At 33.7% G+C, this 20869-nt stretch overlaps 1 protein-coding gene across 1 annotated transcript in view; it reads right to left on the reverse strand.

Moving 5' to 3' along the window:
- LOC134238576 (protein C-ets-1-like) overlaps positions 1-20869 on the reverse strand; it is a 42169-nt gene extending 21300 nt beyond the window's left edge. The window contains exons 1-4 of the mRNA XM_062720686.1: positions 20737-20869; positions 20463-20589; positions 8958-9079; positions 6947-7104 (exon numbers count right to left, since the gene is read on the reverse strand). Coding sequence (XP_062576670.1) covers positions 6947-7104; positions 8958-9079; positions 20463-20576 — 394 coding nt within the window. The 5' untranslated portion in view covers positions 20577-20589; positions 20737-20869. The remainder of the gene's footprint in view (positions 1-6946; positions 7105-8957; positions 9080-20462; positions 20590-20736) is intronic.

Raw genomic sequence — 20869 nt, forward strand, 5'->3', positions numbered from 1 at the left:
TACTAAGTATTTGTATTCATTGATGCATCATAATAAGAGCTATTTGGTCTAGATTTAAGATTCTTATTTACTTGCAACCTGGACATACTTTACAGGGGCTATTGCAATTGTCACGGTTTGTAAAGTAACAAAGGTAAAATGAGCTCATCAAAATGAAAAAGGCAAGGTTGAAAAGGAAAGTAAAATTCAAAATGATGAGGTCAAGGTTGTAAGGGAGAAGTAAAACCAAAGGGTGAGGTCAAGGTCGCAAGGGAGAAGTAAAACCAAAGGGTGAGATCAAGGTTGTAAGGGAAAGTAAAGACCAAAAAAAGTCAGGCCAAGGTTATAATGGAAGGTTATAACAAATGGATAAGGTCAAGGTTGTAGCTAAAAGGATGACGTCAAAGTTGCAAGGGAAAGTATATCTCAAAAAGGGTTAAGTTGAGGTCATTACAAGGAGTTTTACAAGGCTTGGCAAAATAACAAAACAAAGCATACTAGCTGGGCCTTGCACCTTCATTTGCCTAATTTAATTTTTTGAATAAATAATTTTCAGTAAAGTGCACCTTGATATTGCTTATTGACCTTCCTTATTTTTCCTTTAATAATAATACATTTAAATCAAACACTAGAATGCTAAAAGAAATGTTTTTTGTTGTTTTTGTCTCTTTGTAGCTGCATCTTTTAGCATCATTGTAAACATGGCAACCACATAAAGCTGTTTACATAAAACTTTTGTAAGGTACATTTATCAATTTGGATATTTTTTTCTAGATTTCTTTATTATTAAAGCAGAGTAAAAATACAGAATCAGAGGTAATGAAATCATAGTTCGACCTGCAAGCACATTTGCTATACAGTGTATATTATATAAATCATATCTAGGCATTATTAAAAAATACCCTAAGCTATATCATTTTAAAGATACCAGTGTGTTATCATACTATTTCATTTTTAAAGGTGTCTCCAACCCTTGTTAACTCAGAAAGTACCACTTTGCCTATACAATTGAAAAAAAAAAAAATAGAATAGAGTGAAAAAAATATATTGGCTTTCAGATCATTCAATTATAAAACAGAAAGCATCAAAAAGTGGTTTAGATTCCTTGCCATAATCTAGCACTCTAAGCAGGCTAATCAAGCCAGGACAACAAGTTATGCAATGTTAAGACTCCGGCACTCCCCGGCATATGATAGAGTCTGCTGATAATGAAATGAAACTGTGAAATATAGGGGCATTACTTTGATAAAAATCTCTCCCAACTACAAAAATATCAATAAATGCTCTATCTCCTTCAGAGCGTTAACTACCACTTTGCATAATAAACCTTTTCTTTATGACATTTAAAAAAAATATGATCAAGAGAAACAATATCTTTTTTTTTTTTTACTAGAGTTCTAGAAATGATTGTTGCTTTGTGAAATTTGAAACGCTGAATGAAAACAATATCGAAATAATGAAACTGAAATAGAGCATATCAACAATTACATTATTTCATCTGATTCAGTCTATGGAAGTTAAAATTTTAATGGATTTGCCTCAGTAAAATAATCATGAGTATATGCTCATAAAATATGCAGCGAATGCTATCGTTCACATAGATTAAGTCATTTATCAGTTCTTTTTTTAGTGACTCCAGTTGCCATTTAATGATCTTATATTCTTTCTGTGTCATGACATTTTCATAAATAATAATCGACATAATGACATTGTTAGAACTTTTCTGCACTGATCGATTTAATTCTTGAACCAATACCATAATATTAACCTATATATAATCTCTTTTACGAAGGGAAAATGGTGCACTTATCTTTTAGAAGTCAAAATAAAACCGTTTACCGTATAAGTGGAAATTTTAGCGAGAGGCAAACTTGTCCTTAAAAACTGGTATTTTATTTTTAGTGAGATATAATTTTAGCGATTTTAAAATGCTCACTAAAGAACCTATTACAGATAAAAAGCAATAAATTTTTAGCGATATTCAATTTCAGCGATCTCAGCACCCTCGCTAATAATGCCAAAATTATAAATCCTCGCTAAAATTTCTACTTATACGGTATCTAATATGATATGCTCCAAAGTTCTGATATACATGCATTTTAAGGACATAAACATTTAGGAAGCATTTAGAATAAATAATTAAATGCATGATATGTATTTAATAAATGTCATAGTCTCTAAATAGGATTTAAATGACATAGCTCACCGGACCTAACATCTTTTTTTTTTTTAGAGTTCTGAAGTACAAATTATTCTCTGCTTGGAGAAAAAATCCCTCTCTGTAAATTTTATCATTTGATTTCTATGATTGCTAAACTTAAAAAACGATAACCTGATATTTTCTTGTTGATAACGGCCCTTTAATAATTTACACACACTTTGCGATGCATGTTTACTTCTGAAGTTGTTCTAGAAGAGACCCTTATAAACGGCACTCGAGGGAGCAGAACTTCAGTCTTTAATTCAGAAGGAGAAATTGCCAATTAATACAAATTAGCTCAAAGGCTTGTAAGCCAAAATAGGTTATCAAAAAGATCTTTTCAGAAAAACTTATGTTGTGAAAATAACTTCAAGTTCCTCTTGATCCTGTTTAGTGTTTATACGGCCTTCAATTTCAATTTTTTTTTTTTTTGAAATTTCAGAAATGAATTTGTGCATTTGTAATTTTTAGGAAAATTTTTCATAACTTTTTAAAATTTTGACCCTAGTAAATACTTCTCTATCACATACATATAGACACCCACAGAAAAATCTCATGAGGTCTTCTTTGCATGATAAATATCAATTAACAAAATTAAAGTGTAACATTTAAAGGCAACAGATTACTGTACAATAATTGCATTATATATCTATCAATCATTACTGTATTTCTAAAACATAATTCTAATAATTTAGATCAAGGAAAAATTAAATTAAAGCATAACACCAAAGCAATAAAAATATCAAAGATTTTTTAAGAGCCAAGAACATTTTGTGCATATGGAACTTCAGTAAATTTATTTTGTCTCTAATGCAAAGTAAGCATTTAATTATATAAAAGTATTAAATATATATTTATTTCTTCATGCAAGGTTGTTTCCACACAAAGAAGTTGCATTTTGGATTTTAAAATTTTAAATATTTTTGAATTGCCCTTTTGAGGCCCCCTCCCCCTCACTTACAACTTGAACTAAAACCTGAATGAATCCATGCAAGCAGCTGCCATTCAGTGTTTAAGTGAACTATTCTGTGATGTAAAAATCTAAAAAAAAAAATTTATCTTTCTACCCTTTATCATCTGGGACGCAAGAAACATTTCCAAGGAAGACTTGATTGCATAAGGAACTAGAGTTATCTATCTTGAAACACAATAAAATATCTTACATCTTGGAAAATAAAGGCTAATAAAAAATCCTTTAGTGTGCATTGAATGTCAAAGCTAATCATTTCAAATGCAATCTGACAGACATGGTTGCAAACAATTCTCAAATCAATCTTCAAGAAAAGTGCATCTTAAACAGACAAAAGAATATAGGCTTCTGCCGTCTGCTAAGTGAAGGTTACGACCCCGGCACCCTGCAGTATTTAAACCATCTCACTTCTAATAAATCCATCATATGCTGCCTCAAGTTTTTACAATCACTTTTTTTTCAGAAAAAGATCACAATAGGCATTTGATGTATATGACTCAACAATCTTTTTGTTTCTCTGGATAGTGAATAAGGGAATAAATCAGAGAAAAATCATGATGACCAGTTCCTTATTATCTTAGCCGTATTTCTTATTAGTCACCATGCAGTCACTATTACTTATACTATTACCTACATATACTGCTGAGGCTTTTTGGACATTAATTGAACATGCTAACTATTGGAGACACTAACAGCTACATAACTGTCAATATGGGTATAAACCTGCTCAGTGATATCATTTGGTCAGCCATTTATTTCTTTAATTATGAGGTTTAAGTCTCCAGTTTGTCTTTCTTCTGAAATTCTTATTTGGGAATCAACACAGGATTACATAAATTTGCAGCTCCATGTATTTTTACATGTAAATGCATATGTTTATACTATAATAGCAGTACAAATAAATGTATTTGGAAGATGAACAATAACATTCTGCTTATAGGGGAGCACTGTTGACTTAAATTTATAGTATTTTTGTTATATCTAAATTTCTTTATATCTAACAAGCAAGTTTTGTGATTGAAGAGATAGGGAAAAGATTATAACTTCCTTATAATCGAGAGTTCCTTACATCCAAGTTCCACAGAATCTGATTTTACTGTATCTGAATTAAAATTATGCTATTGAAAGAAAATATATGGTAAAAGAAATGAAGAAAACAACTACAAAACAAATAATTAAAAGAACAAGACATTCAACACAGAAAAATCACCCCTTCAAATCTCTCTTACAATACTTGCTAAAATGTTCTTTTTATTCTATAAAAAGAATTAACAACACTTTGTGGAATATAAACCAGAGCTAATTTAGCTTCAAAAGAGGAGGCCAACTAAATCAAAGGACAGATGAAATTTTCAAGTCATTGTGAACAACACCATGTACTTTAGGGTTACTGAAATCCTACATCTGACACAGGGGATGGGACAATTTCAATGAAATTTACAACTTCAAACAACCATTTAAAACTTCTAAAATCAACAGCTAAGAGCTTTACTAGTTGTAATTTGATGTACTGCTCTGGGCAATACACAGTAATTAATACCCCGCTACAAACAATTACCGTCAAGTTAAATTAAAATCATCTTATTAAGGTTGACAGTCATTTAAGGGTCTTATTTCGTTTTCCGTATACACATGCACTGTAAAAATCATGCTACCTTTTCTGGGTTAAAACTTGCCACTTTGCAACCTTACATAGATTTTGTATTGCGTCATACAAAATAAATGACATCCAATAAAATGTTCCTATTGAAATACCAGTATAATTTTTCTAGGATTGTATTTTAAATACTTCATTCACTTTCTACGTGTACCCAAACTGGCATGGAAAACAGAAGTTTGCAGAAAAGAATGATAGATATTTTTAGTGCAAAATTCAAAATTGCTTCCCAAAGTATATTCTTATTTAAATTGTGACATAGCCAACACTGCGAAATCTTAAAATATATATAAACTAATTTTTCAGCAAATCAAATTATACTTATAAACTGCCAAAATTAAACTATTTTGGCATATCTACAACAGAACACTGCATAAATGCAGTTATTTTCAGCCCCGTTTATTTTGCCTACCGGTAATAGCACTTGCAAAGGATTTTTTCCTGATTAAAAATTGCAGACACATCTGATTTGAAATAAAGATAATTTTGTCTTATAATATTTGCCCCATTTTCAACTCATCAATTGCAGTAATGATGAAAGTTTCAGGAGAGAAGGGGAGCAAATATTTCTCTTTAAAGATTTTAATTTGAGCAAGATTTTTTTTACATGCTCAAAACTTGCATTTTTTTATGCATTAGGTAAAATAAAAGAGTCATTCAACAGGTTTTTGAGAGAGTGTCAGAATTACCTCAAATCATGAATGAATTTGATGTAAGGAGAGGCAAGTAATATGATAATGGGCATTTTCATATGATAAAGGCAATGATTAAATGTGTTATTTGTTTTAAATTCACACACAATGTGAAATAAGGAACTCTTTTATTACAACAGCTGCTTCTCCAAATGTAAACTAGAACAACCTGGGTTTTTCAAAAGTTTTTGTATAATAAAGATATGTATCAAACACAAATTATAAAATTTTTCTTCCAGTGACCTTGAACTTCCCCACATGACCTTGGGTCAAGGTCATGACACACCCTTGGGTCATGGGTAATCTTTGTATGAAATGAAAACCTACCAAGTTTATCCTTAAGAAAGATATGGACCGGACACGAATTATTAAATTTTTCTACCAGTGACCTTGAACTTCCCCAAATGACCTTGGGTCAAGGTCATGACACACCCTTGGGTCATGGGCAATCTTTGTGTGAAATGAAAACCTACCAAGTTTATCCATTAGAAAGATATGGAACGAATTATGAAATTTTTCTTCCAGTGACCTTGAACTTCCCCAAATGATCAAGGTCATTGTCATGGGCAATCTTTGTGTGAAATGAGAACCTACCAAGCTTATCCATAAAAGATATGTGTCAAACATGAATTTTGAAATTTTTCTCCCAGTGACCTTGAACTTCCCCAAATGACCTTGGGTCAAGGTCATGACACACCCTTGGGTCATGGGCAATCTTTGTGTGAAATGAGAACCTACCAAGTTTATCCATAAGAATGATTGACCGGACACGAATTATGAAATTTTTCTTCCAGTGACCTTGAACTTCCCCAAATGACCTTGGGTCAAGGTCATGACACACCCTTAGGTTATGAGCAATCTTAATGTGGAGTAGTAGATTCTAATGTCCCTCTGTAAGAAAGATATGATTGCTAAGGGACGGACAGACGGACATACAGACAGACGGACAAGGTGATTCCTATATACCCCCCCAAACTTCGTTTGCGGGGGGTATAAAAATGTACTTGAAAGGACATAAAATGGCACAGAATCATACAGCCTTACCATCATCTGTCAAGTCTGATATGAAAGGCACTTTCTGGATGTTGCTTAGGGATGGAACTTACATTCTGAATGTTGCTTAGGGATGAAACTAAACATTCTGTATGTTGCTAAGGGATGGAACTTACATTCTAGGTGTTGCTTAGAAAAGGAACTTACATTCTGGATGTTGCTTAGGGATGGAACTTACATTCTGGGTGTTGCTTAGGAAAGGAACTTACATTCTGGATGTTGCTAAGGGATGGAACTTACATTCTGGATGTTGCTAAGGGATGGAACTTACATTCTGGATGTTGCTAAGGGATGGAACTTACATTCTGGATGTTGCTAAGGGATGGAACTTACATTCTGAATGTTGCTTAGGGACAGAACTTACATTCTAGATCTTGCTTAGGGATTGAACTTACCATCATCTGTCAGGTCTGAAATGGAAGGCACTTTCTGGATGTTGCTTAGGGATGGAACTCGGTGGTCATCGCTGCTCTCTTGTCTGGACAACAGAGGGCGCTGTTCATCATAGCTATACTGCCGAGTCATTACCAGGTGGTCATCGCAGCTGTTCTGCCTGTAACATCATAGCAGATGATTTCTATATTTAGTAGAGAAACTCTTATGCAACCAAAAAAAATTCTGTTTGGTGCTATTTCACATTAACTGTAATCAAAACATTAGTTTTTCTAGAAAATTCTATTTGAGATTACTTCCTTGTTTTAATATATGCATTCTGAAGGTCTAGGTATCCTATTTTTTTAATGCGTATTTGTAAAAAAGAAACAAAAAAAATAAAATAAAAGAGTTTCTTTTTTGCACTTGTTTCTGGAAGTCACATAAAACCACTTCAATCAAGCCCAGCACTCAAACATACATGCAAATCTCAAAGAACATGGAAAACCAGTCAGTTTATGAATGAAATCAAACAAAGCAGGAGTCTAACGATCAAACAAAGCACAGAACGACTGACAAGATCCTAAACATTAAATAAATGTCACAACTTTGGGTAATGGGTTCATAAAAGTTCCAACTGACAACACAGGCTAAAGCCTAAGGTAGCAATAAGTCATTGAATCAACCTTGCTTTTTGTTTTAATTTCCAGTGAACGATCTGCTAATGATCTTGATTGGAACATGAAATGCTTATAATTGCCATTAGGTCAGATACAAATATGTCAAATCAATACCAGTAATGGCTAGGAAGAAAAAATACAGTTATCATGTGATTTACAAAATGCCTCACAATAAATGAAATTAGAATGAATGAACAGATACGTAATGGTTTTTCAGAGCTGAATTTTTCCCAAATAAATTTATTACGTCGGTTCATTCCTTAGGAAAAGTTCTCCCTTTTGTACATTAGGCTTTCAGAATGGTTCTGCAGGCAATAAAATGTTATCGACATTTTGACTCTTATATTCCAAAGCAACATTCTTACTGGCAAGGCTTAATCAAATGTGATTTTCAGTGTACATGTATGACATTACTATTGGTAAAAACATCCAATTACAATTATACAAATCAACTCAAATATCTCAAATATTGATATCTTGAATACCGTGAATATGTTGTCATAACCATTTGATATCTCAAAACCTCTGATATCTCAAAGTGATTTCTTGCATGGAAAATTCTTTTTTTTTTCCTCTGAGTTTGATATAAGCAGGTTTGACTGTACATTTAAGAAGCCTGTGGACCACAATGCTCACAGAGGATCCAAGATTTTCTCTTTTCATATCCTCACCCTTGTCCCTCACAGAGCCCACACAAAATTTAGACACATTCATAATTATACTGTATACAGGAAAATTTTCACCCCTTTCACCCTATCCTCCTTCAGCGAATGTAAACGATTGGGCAAATTGAACGAGTACAGTATAATTTCTTAAACAAAAGTATGAATGGGCAAATTTAAAACGGGAAAAAATTGTTTTCAAGTGTGAAAGGGCGAAAATAACATGAGGCGAAAATAACCCTGCATGTACACAGTATATTAGATGATGAACTTTGAATATCAAACCAAATAGGCATATTGGATTTCTTAACTTGAATAAATAGCACAAACACTCCAGATACTGAATTAGTTGCGAGATTTTTCTGGCCAAGCCCAGATCTGTTTGTTTAGGTGGGTCCCCCCAAAACATGTTGCCATCCTGGTGTTTTTTTTTGTTGAGGGTGTGAATTTTTTTTAAAATTCTTTTTTATTTTTGACTATAAAAACTTCCGACTCCTGTGGAACCACTGAGTATATTAATCTCTCCTGGTTCTAAAAGTCAACCATTTACCACTGAAAACCAAAATGATCATTTTGTACAGTAAATGGAGAAACCCCGTTCAGGGGTTCTTCAGATCCTTGTGTAGCAAGCGGATCAAAGGATCTGATTTTAATAAATCAGATTGAGTAAAACAAGAGTGTGATGCCTTTACCTGGACAAAAGCAACTGGTCATCCATGCTTCTTTGTCGAACGGGAAGCCCCAGCTCTCTTTCCTGTTGTAGAACATTATTCAAACGATAGATCTCCTGGGTCAATTCACTACTGTATGTCACCTGAAAGTATGTAAGATATTTTAAATTGATCTTATTATTAGAAATCTCTAAAGACAGTATGATTGAGTGGAAGTACCTACACCTTATATAAATAAAATCTGCAACAAAAATAAAAGTGTTTTTCAATATTGAAGAAAAATGTCAAGGCCAAGATAAATTCCATTGGCTACTACAGTAAAACTCGTTTAGTACGAACACGGATATTGCGAATTCACGAATATAACGAAGTTATCTTGGATCCCCAGCTATATAAATTTAATGAATTCCTTATACAGATAAAACGAATTACTGATATAGCGAAGTAATTTCATAAGTCCCAGCGACTTCGTTATAACCAAGTTTTACTGTACATATAAATCCTTTTTCACATATACAGTGAAACCTGTATAATCTGACATGCACTAGTGTGGGACAAACTTTATTTTGGACTAAACAGGATGCTGGATTATGCAAATGAATTAATTTACACAATTTTTAAATTCCCCCACCTGTGATTAGGTCAAAAGAGGCAAAAATATTAAAGATTGAGGCAAAAAATTCCTTGTATAGAATTAGTAAATTGGGTCCAATCTGATTTGCTTTATCTGATTAGTATAATCTATCAACCAATCAGATGGAGTAAAATGAAGTAATTACACCAAAACCTCTTGTATCACCAAAGTAAAATTTATAGGTCTCCATGTGGTGAAGTCTTTATATTAGTGAAAAAAGTATTGAATAGGATACAAAACAACATAAAAATTAATCAATAAATCTTACTACTTTGTTTATGGTTTGAACCTTTGACCAAATTGGGGAAACTTATGTTGGAAAAGTGATTTTTTAAACAAATCTTTCTCAACAAATCAATATTCAACTATCTGATATTTCAGATGGATGGAATTATAAATTATTAGTTAACATAAACTTAATGCATTTTTTCCCTCAATTCACTTATCTGATTCTTTTTATTACTCTCATATCAGTTTAATGAACAACAAGAGGCCCATGGGCCACATCGCTCACCTGAGTACTGTAGCTTAGAAAAAGTAGAAATTGGTTTATTATTGAAAAGTTAAAATCCAAAAGTAATCCCATGATCAATCATGGATTTGCTATTCTTCAAAGAATTTTCCCATATATTTCTATGTAAAACTTTGGTCGGCCATTTTGGCCCCGCCCTACCCCCTGGGGGTCATGATTTGAACAAACTTCAATCTACACTACCTGAGGATGTTACCCCATAAGTTTCATCTTTCCTGGCACAGTGGTTCTTGAGAAGAAGATTTTTAAAGAATTTTCCAATATATTTCTATGTAAAACTTTGGTCGGCCATTTTGGCCCCGCCCTACCCCCGGGGGTCATGATTTGAACAAATTTGAATCTACACTACCTGAGGATGTTACCCCATAAGTTTCATCTTTCCTGGCACAGTGGTTCTTGAGAAGAAGATTTTTAAAACATGCCACCAAATTTTCATTAATTCCCAATTATCTCCCCTTGAATGAGGGCGTGGCCCTTCATTTGAACAAATTGAATCCCCTTCACCCAAGGATGCTTTGTGGCAAGTTTGGTTGAAATTGGCCCAGTGGTTCTTGAGAAGAAGTCGAAAATGTGAAAAGTTTACAGACAGACAGACAGACAGACGGACAGACGGACGCCGGACAAAATGTGATCAGAAAAGCTCACTTGAGCCAGGTGAGCTAAAAACATTTGGGTACCACATTCTCATTAATCAATTTACTTTTTCACACTTTTTGCATCATTCAAGAGCCAACATGAATGAAAATTTTCTCACGACCCTTTTTTTATTTTTATTTTTATCATTGTTTTGAACTTCTCAAATTACCCAATTATCTCTCTAAATGATTAATAATTTGGTCATTAGTAACAATGATAGGATTTCAGCATAATTAAGTGCTTGCTACTATAACCATTTCACTAAATTGTCATAGCATATGCATAGTGCATGGGAAAATGAATGTCCATTTTTTTTTCTCTAAACAGCCAATTTCAGATAAAGAGTCAATGAAACAACAGCTGTCAAACACTGAACCATTCAAGAAAAAAAAAATCAAAAGTTTCGAGATTATACCTATGAAATCATCCAATTTCCCCCCAGGCATTTCAGATTTTTTTCTTTATTTTTTTCAGAAATAAAAATCAATAAAACTAGTTACCAATCATTAGTCTTTGAAAATATACATATGCCTGCCTAACAATGCGCATAATAGCAAAACTTAAAATTGTGTTACAAAACACAAACCCTGAAGAAATACAGGATTACTTTAAGCAAACAGTTTTGTCTGCGGTGCTGCACAACTTAATTTTTGCATGAGTCATAAATAAAACATACCTAGCATAAATTGCTGCTATTCTACCGATTCAGGTACAATTGTTTTTAATGGCTATGACATCATTTAATCTTTGTTCTTTTTTCAGACCTGCGAGATTAGGCTTTTTATAGACGTGGTTGAGATAACAGCTCAATTACAGATTCTTGTATCTTCAACAATTAAGCGTATAAATCATATATTTGAAAAGTTACATATTATTTTTAGGTTCTTGAACTGTGCATTCAATGCAGTTGTCCCTTTCAAAAGTAATAAATGTGTCAGAGAAAAAATAATGTGATAACGATTCCTGTGAACTGATCTTCCAAAGTCCTGTTAGAATTTGGAGGTTCTTGAATTTTTGGGAAAATATGTCTTTCTGTGGTGCTAAATTTGTAAATTTGTTTAAAGTTAGAATATGTATTTTAACTTTAAAATTATATGCCCTGTTCAAATAGGTTTATAATTTGAATCACTAGTAATTGTTAGTTTCAATATGAATTTTATTTAAAGTGCATAAAATTAATGGCAATAAATCCATGTGAATTAACACTAAGCAAGGTAAATTAAAAGTCTTTAATTAACTGCATATTCATCTTTAAAATTTTGAAATTATATATTTCAATTTACATACAACATATAATTTTGTAAAAACAATCAATATCTGATAGGATTAAAATGAAATTCAATAATAAAAATTGAAATTCGAATGAGATCGACATTTCGATATTTTTTTATTCTTAGCAATATGTCATAAAAATAGTATAATTTAGACAAAATATTGTTACGTTTCACGAAGTGTACCTGTGAAATTCGGGTTAACTCTTCTTACAAGTTTGGAATATATGGAACTTGAACCTGATGTTTATAAACTCCGTAAACAATTGTCAATGAACAGTTAACGTAAGAAATGAACAATAATTGATTTAATGACTTTATTAATTTAACATGTATGATTTAATGACAAAGTGGTGTATTTTGTATGTTTTGTATGGGTACAACGTTATTAATTTAGTAGGTAATTTTGTTGGTCAAAACCCGCTAACTTATTGATTGTATTGATTGTGACGTAATATAGGTATCTGATTGTCTCTTACGTCATCATAACAACTTTTGTCTATATAAACCAGCTGTTTTGGGTTTAGACTTCAGTCGGCTGTGGGGAGCGACTCGCAGCACACAGCCTTCCCTGGTAAGTCACTTTGGGGAACGACTCCGTATACTTCGGTTATAAGACGGTACCAAGTCTATGTATACGAAACCATTAAAGGGAACCAAGTTTTTAGGAACGTCCTGGATTGACCATCGGTTGGTCACCTTTTTGTTAACCAAATAACGTTGTACCAACCAAGTTACAGTGTACCATTCTGTGTGTTTATAAGTGAACCATTTGATCATCCTAATAAATGTTATAAACTTTTAACAAGTGTTATTCCTAACAAACATTATTTAAAGTGACCAAAAATTGGTCATTACGTCAACCAAAGAAGTGACCAAAAGTTGGTCATTACGTCAACCAAAGAAGTGACCAAAAGTTGGTCGTTACGTCAACCAAATAAGTGACCAAATGTTGGTCATTAACCATTATATAAACTGTGACCAACGGAACCATCAAATCTCGACCAAGTGACCAGAAAACCAATAGCGGCCCACGAGTTAATTATAACACGATACCCTCGGTTTCGTTACATTGGTGGCAGCAGTGGGATCAGCTATTCTGTGAATTGTGAACCTAAACCATTACAAAGATGTCTAGGAATGAAAAATTGATTGAGGAAAGTGACCATAATACAGAACCAAAAGAACCACAGTTTATCGACGGTACTCCAAGCAAAGAAGTTCTTTTGCGGGTTAATAGCAACGACCAGATAGGAGACGGCAGCGCAGTCAACGCATGTACCAACGACAGTCTACACATAATTCTACAAGAATTAAAAACTTTTAAGTCCCAAATGAACCAATTACAATCTCAAGTGAGACCAACGAGTGCTAACAACCAATATGTAGACCAAAATTGCGTTCAATCCGGTACCAGTACTACGTCCAAAGATGACCAAATACACAGTGAACATCGACCATACAGAAATACTTCTCTACAAAATGCGTATGACGACTTTCGTGATTACGAACATACTAGGACAAGTTGGTCAAACCCGACGTTACCACGAAGTTACACTACCAATGCTAGGACCAACGAATTTCAGCCGACCATGTGCAGCTTTGATTACGATGTACCAAATTATGGTCACACAAGACAAGTCCATGACCATGGATTCAGGCGTACCCCGGAACCTAAAGGGAGAAAACCAGCAACGTTCGATGGTACCATGAACTGGAACGACTATATAGTGCATTTCGACATGATCGCCCAATTGAACCACTGGAATGAGGAAACAAAGGCATTAGAGTTAGCTACCAGTCTACGCGGCCCAGCACTAAGCGTTTTGAGTGACCTACAACCAGAATATCGGTATAATTTTCGTCACCTTGTTACCGCACTAGCAGCAAGATTTGACCCAGAAAACCAAACAGAAATCTATAAGACGCAACTAAAGAGCAGAATACGGAAGAAAAACGAAACGATCACAGAATTAATGCAAGACATAAAGCGACTTACGAGGATGTCATACCCGAACGCACCCCTAAGTTTCCGCGACCAGATAACCAAAGATTCGTTCATCGGAAGTTTAAATGACCAAGAAATGGAATGGGCAGTGTTTCAAGGAAAACCTACAGACCTAGAAGACGCAGTGCGACTGGCATTGGAATATGAGGCCTTTCAACAAGCACGGGGGAGACGAAATAAAGTTGCAGTGCGTATGCAGACAGAGGAACCAGCGCATACCGACAGAAATAATTATGAAACAGACCTAGTAGCCATGATCAACCAAAACACAGAGAAGAAGTTTTACAAGAAAGGTCCCTGTTTCTATTGTAAGAAAGATGGTTATCAAAAGAGAATGCAGGTTACTACAACGGCACCTAAAAAATGAAAAATACAGAAACCAAAGAAAACCAGAATACGTAAAAGACGTGACGACCAGAGAACCCGAGAACCAGGAAAACGCACAGTAGTTGACGTCGGCGGCCTAACGTCAACTACAAAGCAGAAAAGGCCACATGTTTTTGGAATAAAGAACTCAAATACTCGCAGTACTAACTTATTAACAATTGATGTGCTTGTTAACAATGTGAAAATTAATTGTGGCATTGACACGGGTTCAGCTATAACAGTTATCCACCCAAAGAAATATTACGCGATAGAAAGATGTGTGAGACCTAAATTAATTCCAAACTGTAGTAACTTACAAATGGCCAACGGTGATTTAGTTGTACCAGAAGGTCAGACTGAACTTCAAATTTGTATCGATGAGGAAGTTACCGAACATAAAGTGATCGTCGCTGACGTTGAGTCAGATATGATTTTAGGTCTTGATTTTCTGAAACAGCATAATTGTCAATTGAATTTGGGTGAAGGAACTCTTACATTGGGAAAGAATAAATTACCACGTGACCTTAAGAGTGAACACAATCCTGTGTTCAAAATTTGCGTACAAGAAGCTTTACACCATGATAATGATGACCGACAACTATGTGAACCTCGTGACGAGAAGGAGACAAATGACGCTGAGAATCATATCAGACACTGTACCGTTGGTGACTCAAAGAAGAATCAACCAAGGGAAGTCGGAGGAAAACCGGGTCAATGTTTAGCTAGGGAACCACTGGAACAAGTGGCCAACGACATCCTTGGTCCTTTACCACGGACCAAGAAGGGTAACAAGGATGTTGTTACCAGTTCAGATTATTGCACCCGATGGATAGAAGCAACAGAGAACCAGAAACGAAAGTATGGCACCAAGTCAAACCAGATTAAGTACACCCCAGGACAATGTGTGTGGATTGCGTCAAAGTCAAGGACCAAAGGAAGATGTCCTAAACTTAAGGTTCATTGGAATGGACCTTACACAGTGTTAAGTGCCGTGTCCGATTCGGTATTCAAAGTGAGAAAGTCTACAGCCGAGAAACCAAAATATGTGAATCATGACCAGATGAAGCTGTTTTGTGGTGAAGCAGATGACATTATGTCCGTGTAACGCGTATCTTGAAAGACATTACCAGTGAACTTGTATTAGTTATTGATAAAATACCCCGAAACGAGGACGTTTCGACTTAAGAAGGGGGTAATGTTACGTTTCACGAAGTGTACCTGTGAAATTCGGGTTAACTCTTGTTTACAAGTTTGGAATATATGGAACTTGAACCCGATGTTTATAAACTCCGTAAATAATTGTCAATGAACAGTTAACGAAAGAAATGAACAATAATTGATTTAATGACTTTATTAATTTAACATGTATGATTTAATGACAAAGTGGTGTATTTTGTATGTTTTGTATGGGTACAACGTTATTAATTTAGTAGGTAATTTTGTTGGTCAAAACCCGCTAACTTATTGATTGTATTGATTGTGACGTAATATAGGTATCTGATTGTCTCTTACGTCATCATAACAACTTTTGTCTATATAAACCAGCTGTTTTGGGTTTAGACTTCAGTCGGCTGTGGGGAGCGACTCGCAGCACACAGCCTTCCCTGGTAAGTCACTTTGGGGAACGACTCCGTATACTTCGGTTATAAGACGGTACCAAGTCTATGTATACGAAACCATTAAAGGGAACCAAGTTTTTATGAACGTCCTGGATTGACCATCGGTTGGTCACCTTTTTGTTAACCAAATAACGTTGTACCAACCAAGTTACAGTGTACCATTCTGTGTGTTTATAAGTGAACCATTTGATCGTCCTAATAAATGTTATAAACTTTTAACAAGTGTTATTCCTAACAAACATTATTTAAAGTGACCAAAAATTGGTCATTACGTCAACCAAAGAAGTGACCAAAAGTTGGTCATTACGTCAACCAAAGAAGTGACCAAAAGTTGGTCATTACGTCAACCAAATAAGTGACCAAATGTTGGTCATTAACCATTATATAAACTGTGACCAACGGAACCATCAAATCTCGACCAAGTGACCAGAAAACCAATAGCGGCCCACGAGTTAATTATAACACGATAACCTCGGTTTCGTTACAATATATTAAAAATTTATGTCATAATATTTGTTGGCATAATCCCATTGCATGTTTCAACTGTTAAACAATTTGGAACTTCAAACAAATCTAATGTGCATCAACATTACATATTGATGCCCATTAAATGTACCTTTCATTAATTTGGTTTGTGAATGCTTTATGAATCCCATTTACGGTATTAAAATTACATTACTTTACTTTTCAAACAATCTTTAAAGTTGGCCTTATTTAAATTAAGGTAGTCCGATCCTCAGGTTTATAAAATTAGCAGTTAAGTAACTAAAAATACTCATAAAAGTATCTCTGAATCCACAAAGTTATGTAAATTTATCCACAGTATTTCTTTAAAGTAAAAGATTAAAGTTAATCATATTATATAGGGAAAATTGTCAAATCTTCAATATTTTTGCAGAAAAAGCGAATTGGAATATCAGCAATAGATTTTCTATTTGCAAATTGATCAAGAAATATATTTTAGGTTAGAAAACGATAGGTATCCAGGCATTCAGAGAAATTGTCATTATTTTTGTATTTATTTGGTATTTTTAGTCTTCTATTTCCATCATGTATTCTAGAATATATAGTGTAAAAGGCTTTTGCTATCATTGCAAGACTCCAAAAATCACTTCTCATTTCATATCATGCTAATAAGGCTAAGCATTGGTATCTAAGTCTGGATTAAGGAAAATCTTATTTCTCTAAACTGTATTATTTTTTCTCCTTTTATAGGGTACAAATATCAACTTTCACATATCTTTTCTAAGACTTCCAAAGACCTTGAATCTTATAAAGATGAATAAAATGAAAATTGTTGCATGAAAAAATTTCATTTTCAAGCTTCATTTTGATGCATTTCAAATTAAATATTAATTTTTGGAGTTATCCTTCCTGGCTGAGGATCAGATATCCTTAAGTGATATTTTCCAAACATTGAAGTTATAAGAGGAATGCTTATTCCCTGCTGAAGGTAGGGAGGAAAGCACAGTGGCAGATCCAGAAATCTTTAAAAAGGGGGGGGGGGCAGTTTGGGGTCAGGGTAGGGGTCCACAGACACACCAAAAAACATCGTTTGATCAAATCTTGTGTATTTTTTTTTTTTTACATAAAAAGGGGGCCTGGGCTCCCTGTCTAAATCTGCCAGTGAAGTATACAGGAATGATTGGGCTTTTACAGGGATGAATACCGTGTATAGACATTGTATAGATTTCTCTCTGTATCTTCCTGACCTATCTGTTATGGTAACTTTGGGATATAAGTTTATACATAATTTGTAATATGGATGGTGCTAATAATTATTTTATTGCTTTGTGAATAGATCTACCCTCTTAATAAAATTTTGTTCCAGCTTTGGTCAGACAATTTCTACAATAACAAATGATTTATGTTGGAAAAGATAAAAATGGTAATGTATGGGAAGCAATGCTCTACAGAACAATTTAAAACACCTACATAAATGTTTCACTGAATAATGTCCATTTAGGCTGAAATTAGAAATTCTTGTACATGACTCTTTGCGATAAAAATAAATTAATCCTTGTAATAAAAGAGTTCTCTTTCATAAGAAGCAATATAGCTTTAAAAAATTTCCACAATTTCATTCAGGAAAATTTTTTTTCTTCGTGAATTCTTTGTCTGGTCCATTTTCTAAACTTCTTTGCGTGATTTGCGTTAATGAAAGACCTTTTTTTGCGTTGTTGTTTTTTTTTTCTTCTCGTACTGCTGGCTGTTTTATCTTGAATCACTCCGTAGTGCCCGTTATGCTGGCATTAATGGTTGGAAGGCTTCTAGACTGTCCATTGAAGTTTAGAGTTAAACAATTATGTATTTAGGACATAATCAATAATCATGTCAATAATGGGCCCTCCTGTGAGACCCTTAATTTGAAATCAATACACTTTCCCTTCACAAGGCCAGTTGCAATTATACTTGTTTAAAATAGCAACTGTACCACAAAGTCAATTGATTGCTGGGTAAGTCCTGTAGAACTAGAAACATTACTTTGGTGCTCTACTTGGCCACAATGGCCAGATAGTGGTTTAATTAGGATTGCTTTGATGCACCAACAAAGCCTTCTAAACACTGGGTAGCCTAACATATTGGCTAGTGCATTACATATATACACAGTACTGACTAGATTTTTAACAGTAGCTTTGTTGAATAAAATACACAAAAAATGCTAAATATATTTTGAATTACATCATTACATGTATACACAGTCAAACCTTATTATCTTAAACTCAATGGGATCCAGAAAGAACTTCGAGATATCAGAGGATTTGAAATATCTGGGGTAAAATACTTGAAGAATAAGGGGTTGGGACTTCCAAATGATCACTTCAACATATCCATGGTATTCAAGATATTAGTGTTCAAGATATCAAAGTTCAACTGTACTTGTCAATTACATTATTACATGTAATACAAAATGGTTTATTGCATTAAAATTTCACAGAGGAGCAGTTTTAATAAAACAAGTGTGATTGAGGCCTGTTTACATCATACCATCTCTGACAGTACCAAATCTACATTAAAATTTGATTTTAAACTTTAAGTAAAAACTCCTCTTTAGACACCAGTGATTCATTACATCATCGGGCCATATACTAGATGCAATGTTTGCACAATCAAGAGCCATTTTCTCCTCCTCAGAAATCTAATTAATGCTGGGTGATGATTATGTTCGTGTCAAAACACTTGGTGTCACTTGGATACACAGAAAATGACATTCAACTGTTTAATATACAGTGTCGCAGGTAAAGTGACGTGGGATGGGCTGATTCTAAAATCAGGAAAACGGTACAGCCAGAGAAAAACTCGGGAGACATTAATGAGATCGGGAAAATTGTATTCTCTGATGGGAGCCTCCGTGATGGCCAAATCTTGAAGCTATCAATTAATCATCATTTTGTACTTTAATTTTATAAAAGAACTCATTTTTTTCCTGCAATTTTATTTGATAAATTAAATAATATTTTTATGGATTATATATTGGTTGTAAAGAGAAAAAATTGGACAAAAGCTATGCAAATATTTTGATAATTCCAATATTATTATATTATTTATTTAATCCATAATTTATAAACCTTTATATTGCACCAGCAGTGTTTTCAATCATTCAATCTATTAATACAAGAGTTGAGTTATTTTACCTCATTCATGTTTTTGAGTCAGAGATAAGACGAGTCTTGAGTACAATTGTTTCATTACAGATTTAATAAAAACATTTATTTAAGTCTTTTGTTTTAAGAAAAAAAGGGGGGTTATTCTTGCAGGCCAAAGAATTCTTTCAATCTGAACACAACAGCCTTTTAATATCTGTCAGCAATTTCACCCAACTGGAATCATGATTATACCAGTCAAAATATTTGACGAAGAAAATTTCATATTTGATTAATATCGCTTTAACAAAGTAGTTTTGTAAAATTACAGCATGTTTCTTTTTTTTTTTAATCATTATTTTATTTATTTATTTACTTTTTGGAAAGCCCTGAACACATAAAAGATATCAATTAGTTATACAAAACTTTTATTGAACTTTTTTTAAGTCTTGAAAGAAGTTTGGCCAAGTTATAAAGTGAAACAGAAATATTGTAATAAAATAAGACCAAATGCAAAATTATTAATCAACATTCTGTTTCATTCTATAGATTAATAATAAAATGCTTCTCCTATTATTAATTATATTTATTTTTTATATAAAAAAGTTTATTTACTGAAGGTGCTCAACGTCAAGTAATTGGTAAAGCCTACATTTGAAATAGATCATAAATGGTATTTTTCTTTAAATTATCAAAGACAAAAATACTTAAATTTATTCTAATATTTCTTTATCTAAATAAAGATTGTAAAAATGGACATATTTCTAACGCAAATTTGAAAATACATCATCTAATAACAATATATGTTATCTTTCATCCCGTCTGGTGCCCCTTTAAATTTATGAATGAAGTTGACTTATGAATGGAGTCGCTTACCGTTTTTGGTATTCTCAAACGGGCTTTTTGCATTTTCCCCGGTTTGGACATCTCTGGGCTGAAGAATTCTACGTTTTCGAGTCCAGCATCAAATGCACATAACTCTAGCTCCATATCCTACAATCAGCTGTAAAATATAAACCAAGCAAATTTGAATGCGAGACCGAGGTGTACCATTCATTCATAATAATAAAGAAGCATCATGCGTACTGGCCTACTTACTACGACGACTGAGTTCTATGTTAAAAATAGGCAGTCATGTAAAATACCTCACCTGAATATTCCAAGAAAGGTGCTTTCACCGCGCTAACACAGGTGTCAAATGCAGTACGCGGACAGCAATCATTTTATGTTTTAGTAAATGGCATCAATCAATTTTTCGTGACCTCACACCTATGCAAACGAGG

Source organism: Saccostrea cucullata, unplaced genomic scaffold, assembly GCF_032062105.1.
Source record: "Saccostrea cucullata isolate Sc308-1 unplaced genomic scaffold, CSIRO_AGI_Scuc_v1 ctg63, whole genome shotgun sequence".
Lineage (NCBI taxonomy): Eukaryota > Metazoa > Mollusca > Bivalvia > Ostreida > Ostreidae > Saccostrea > Saccostrea cuccullata.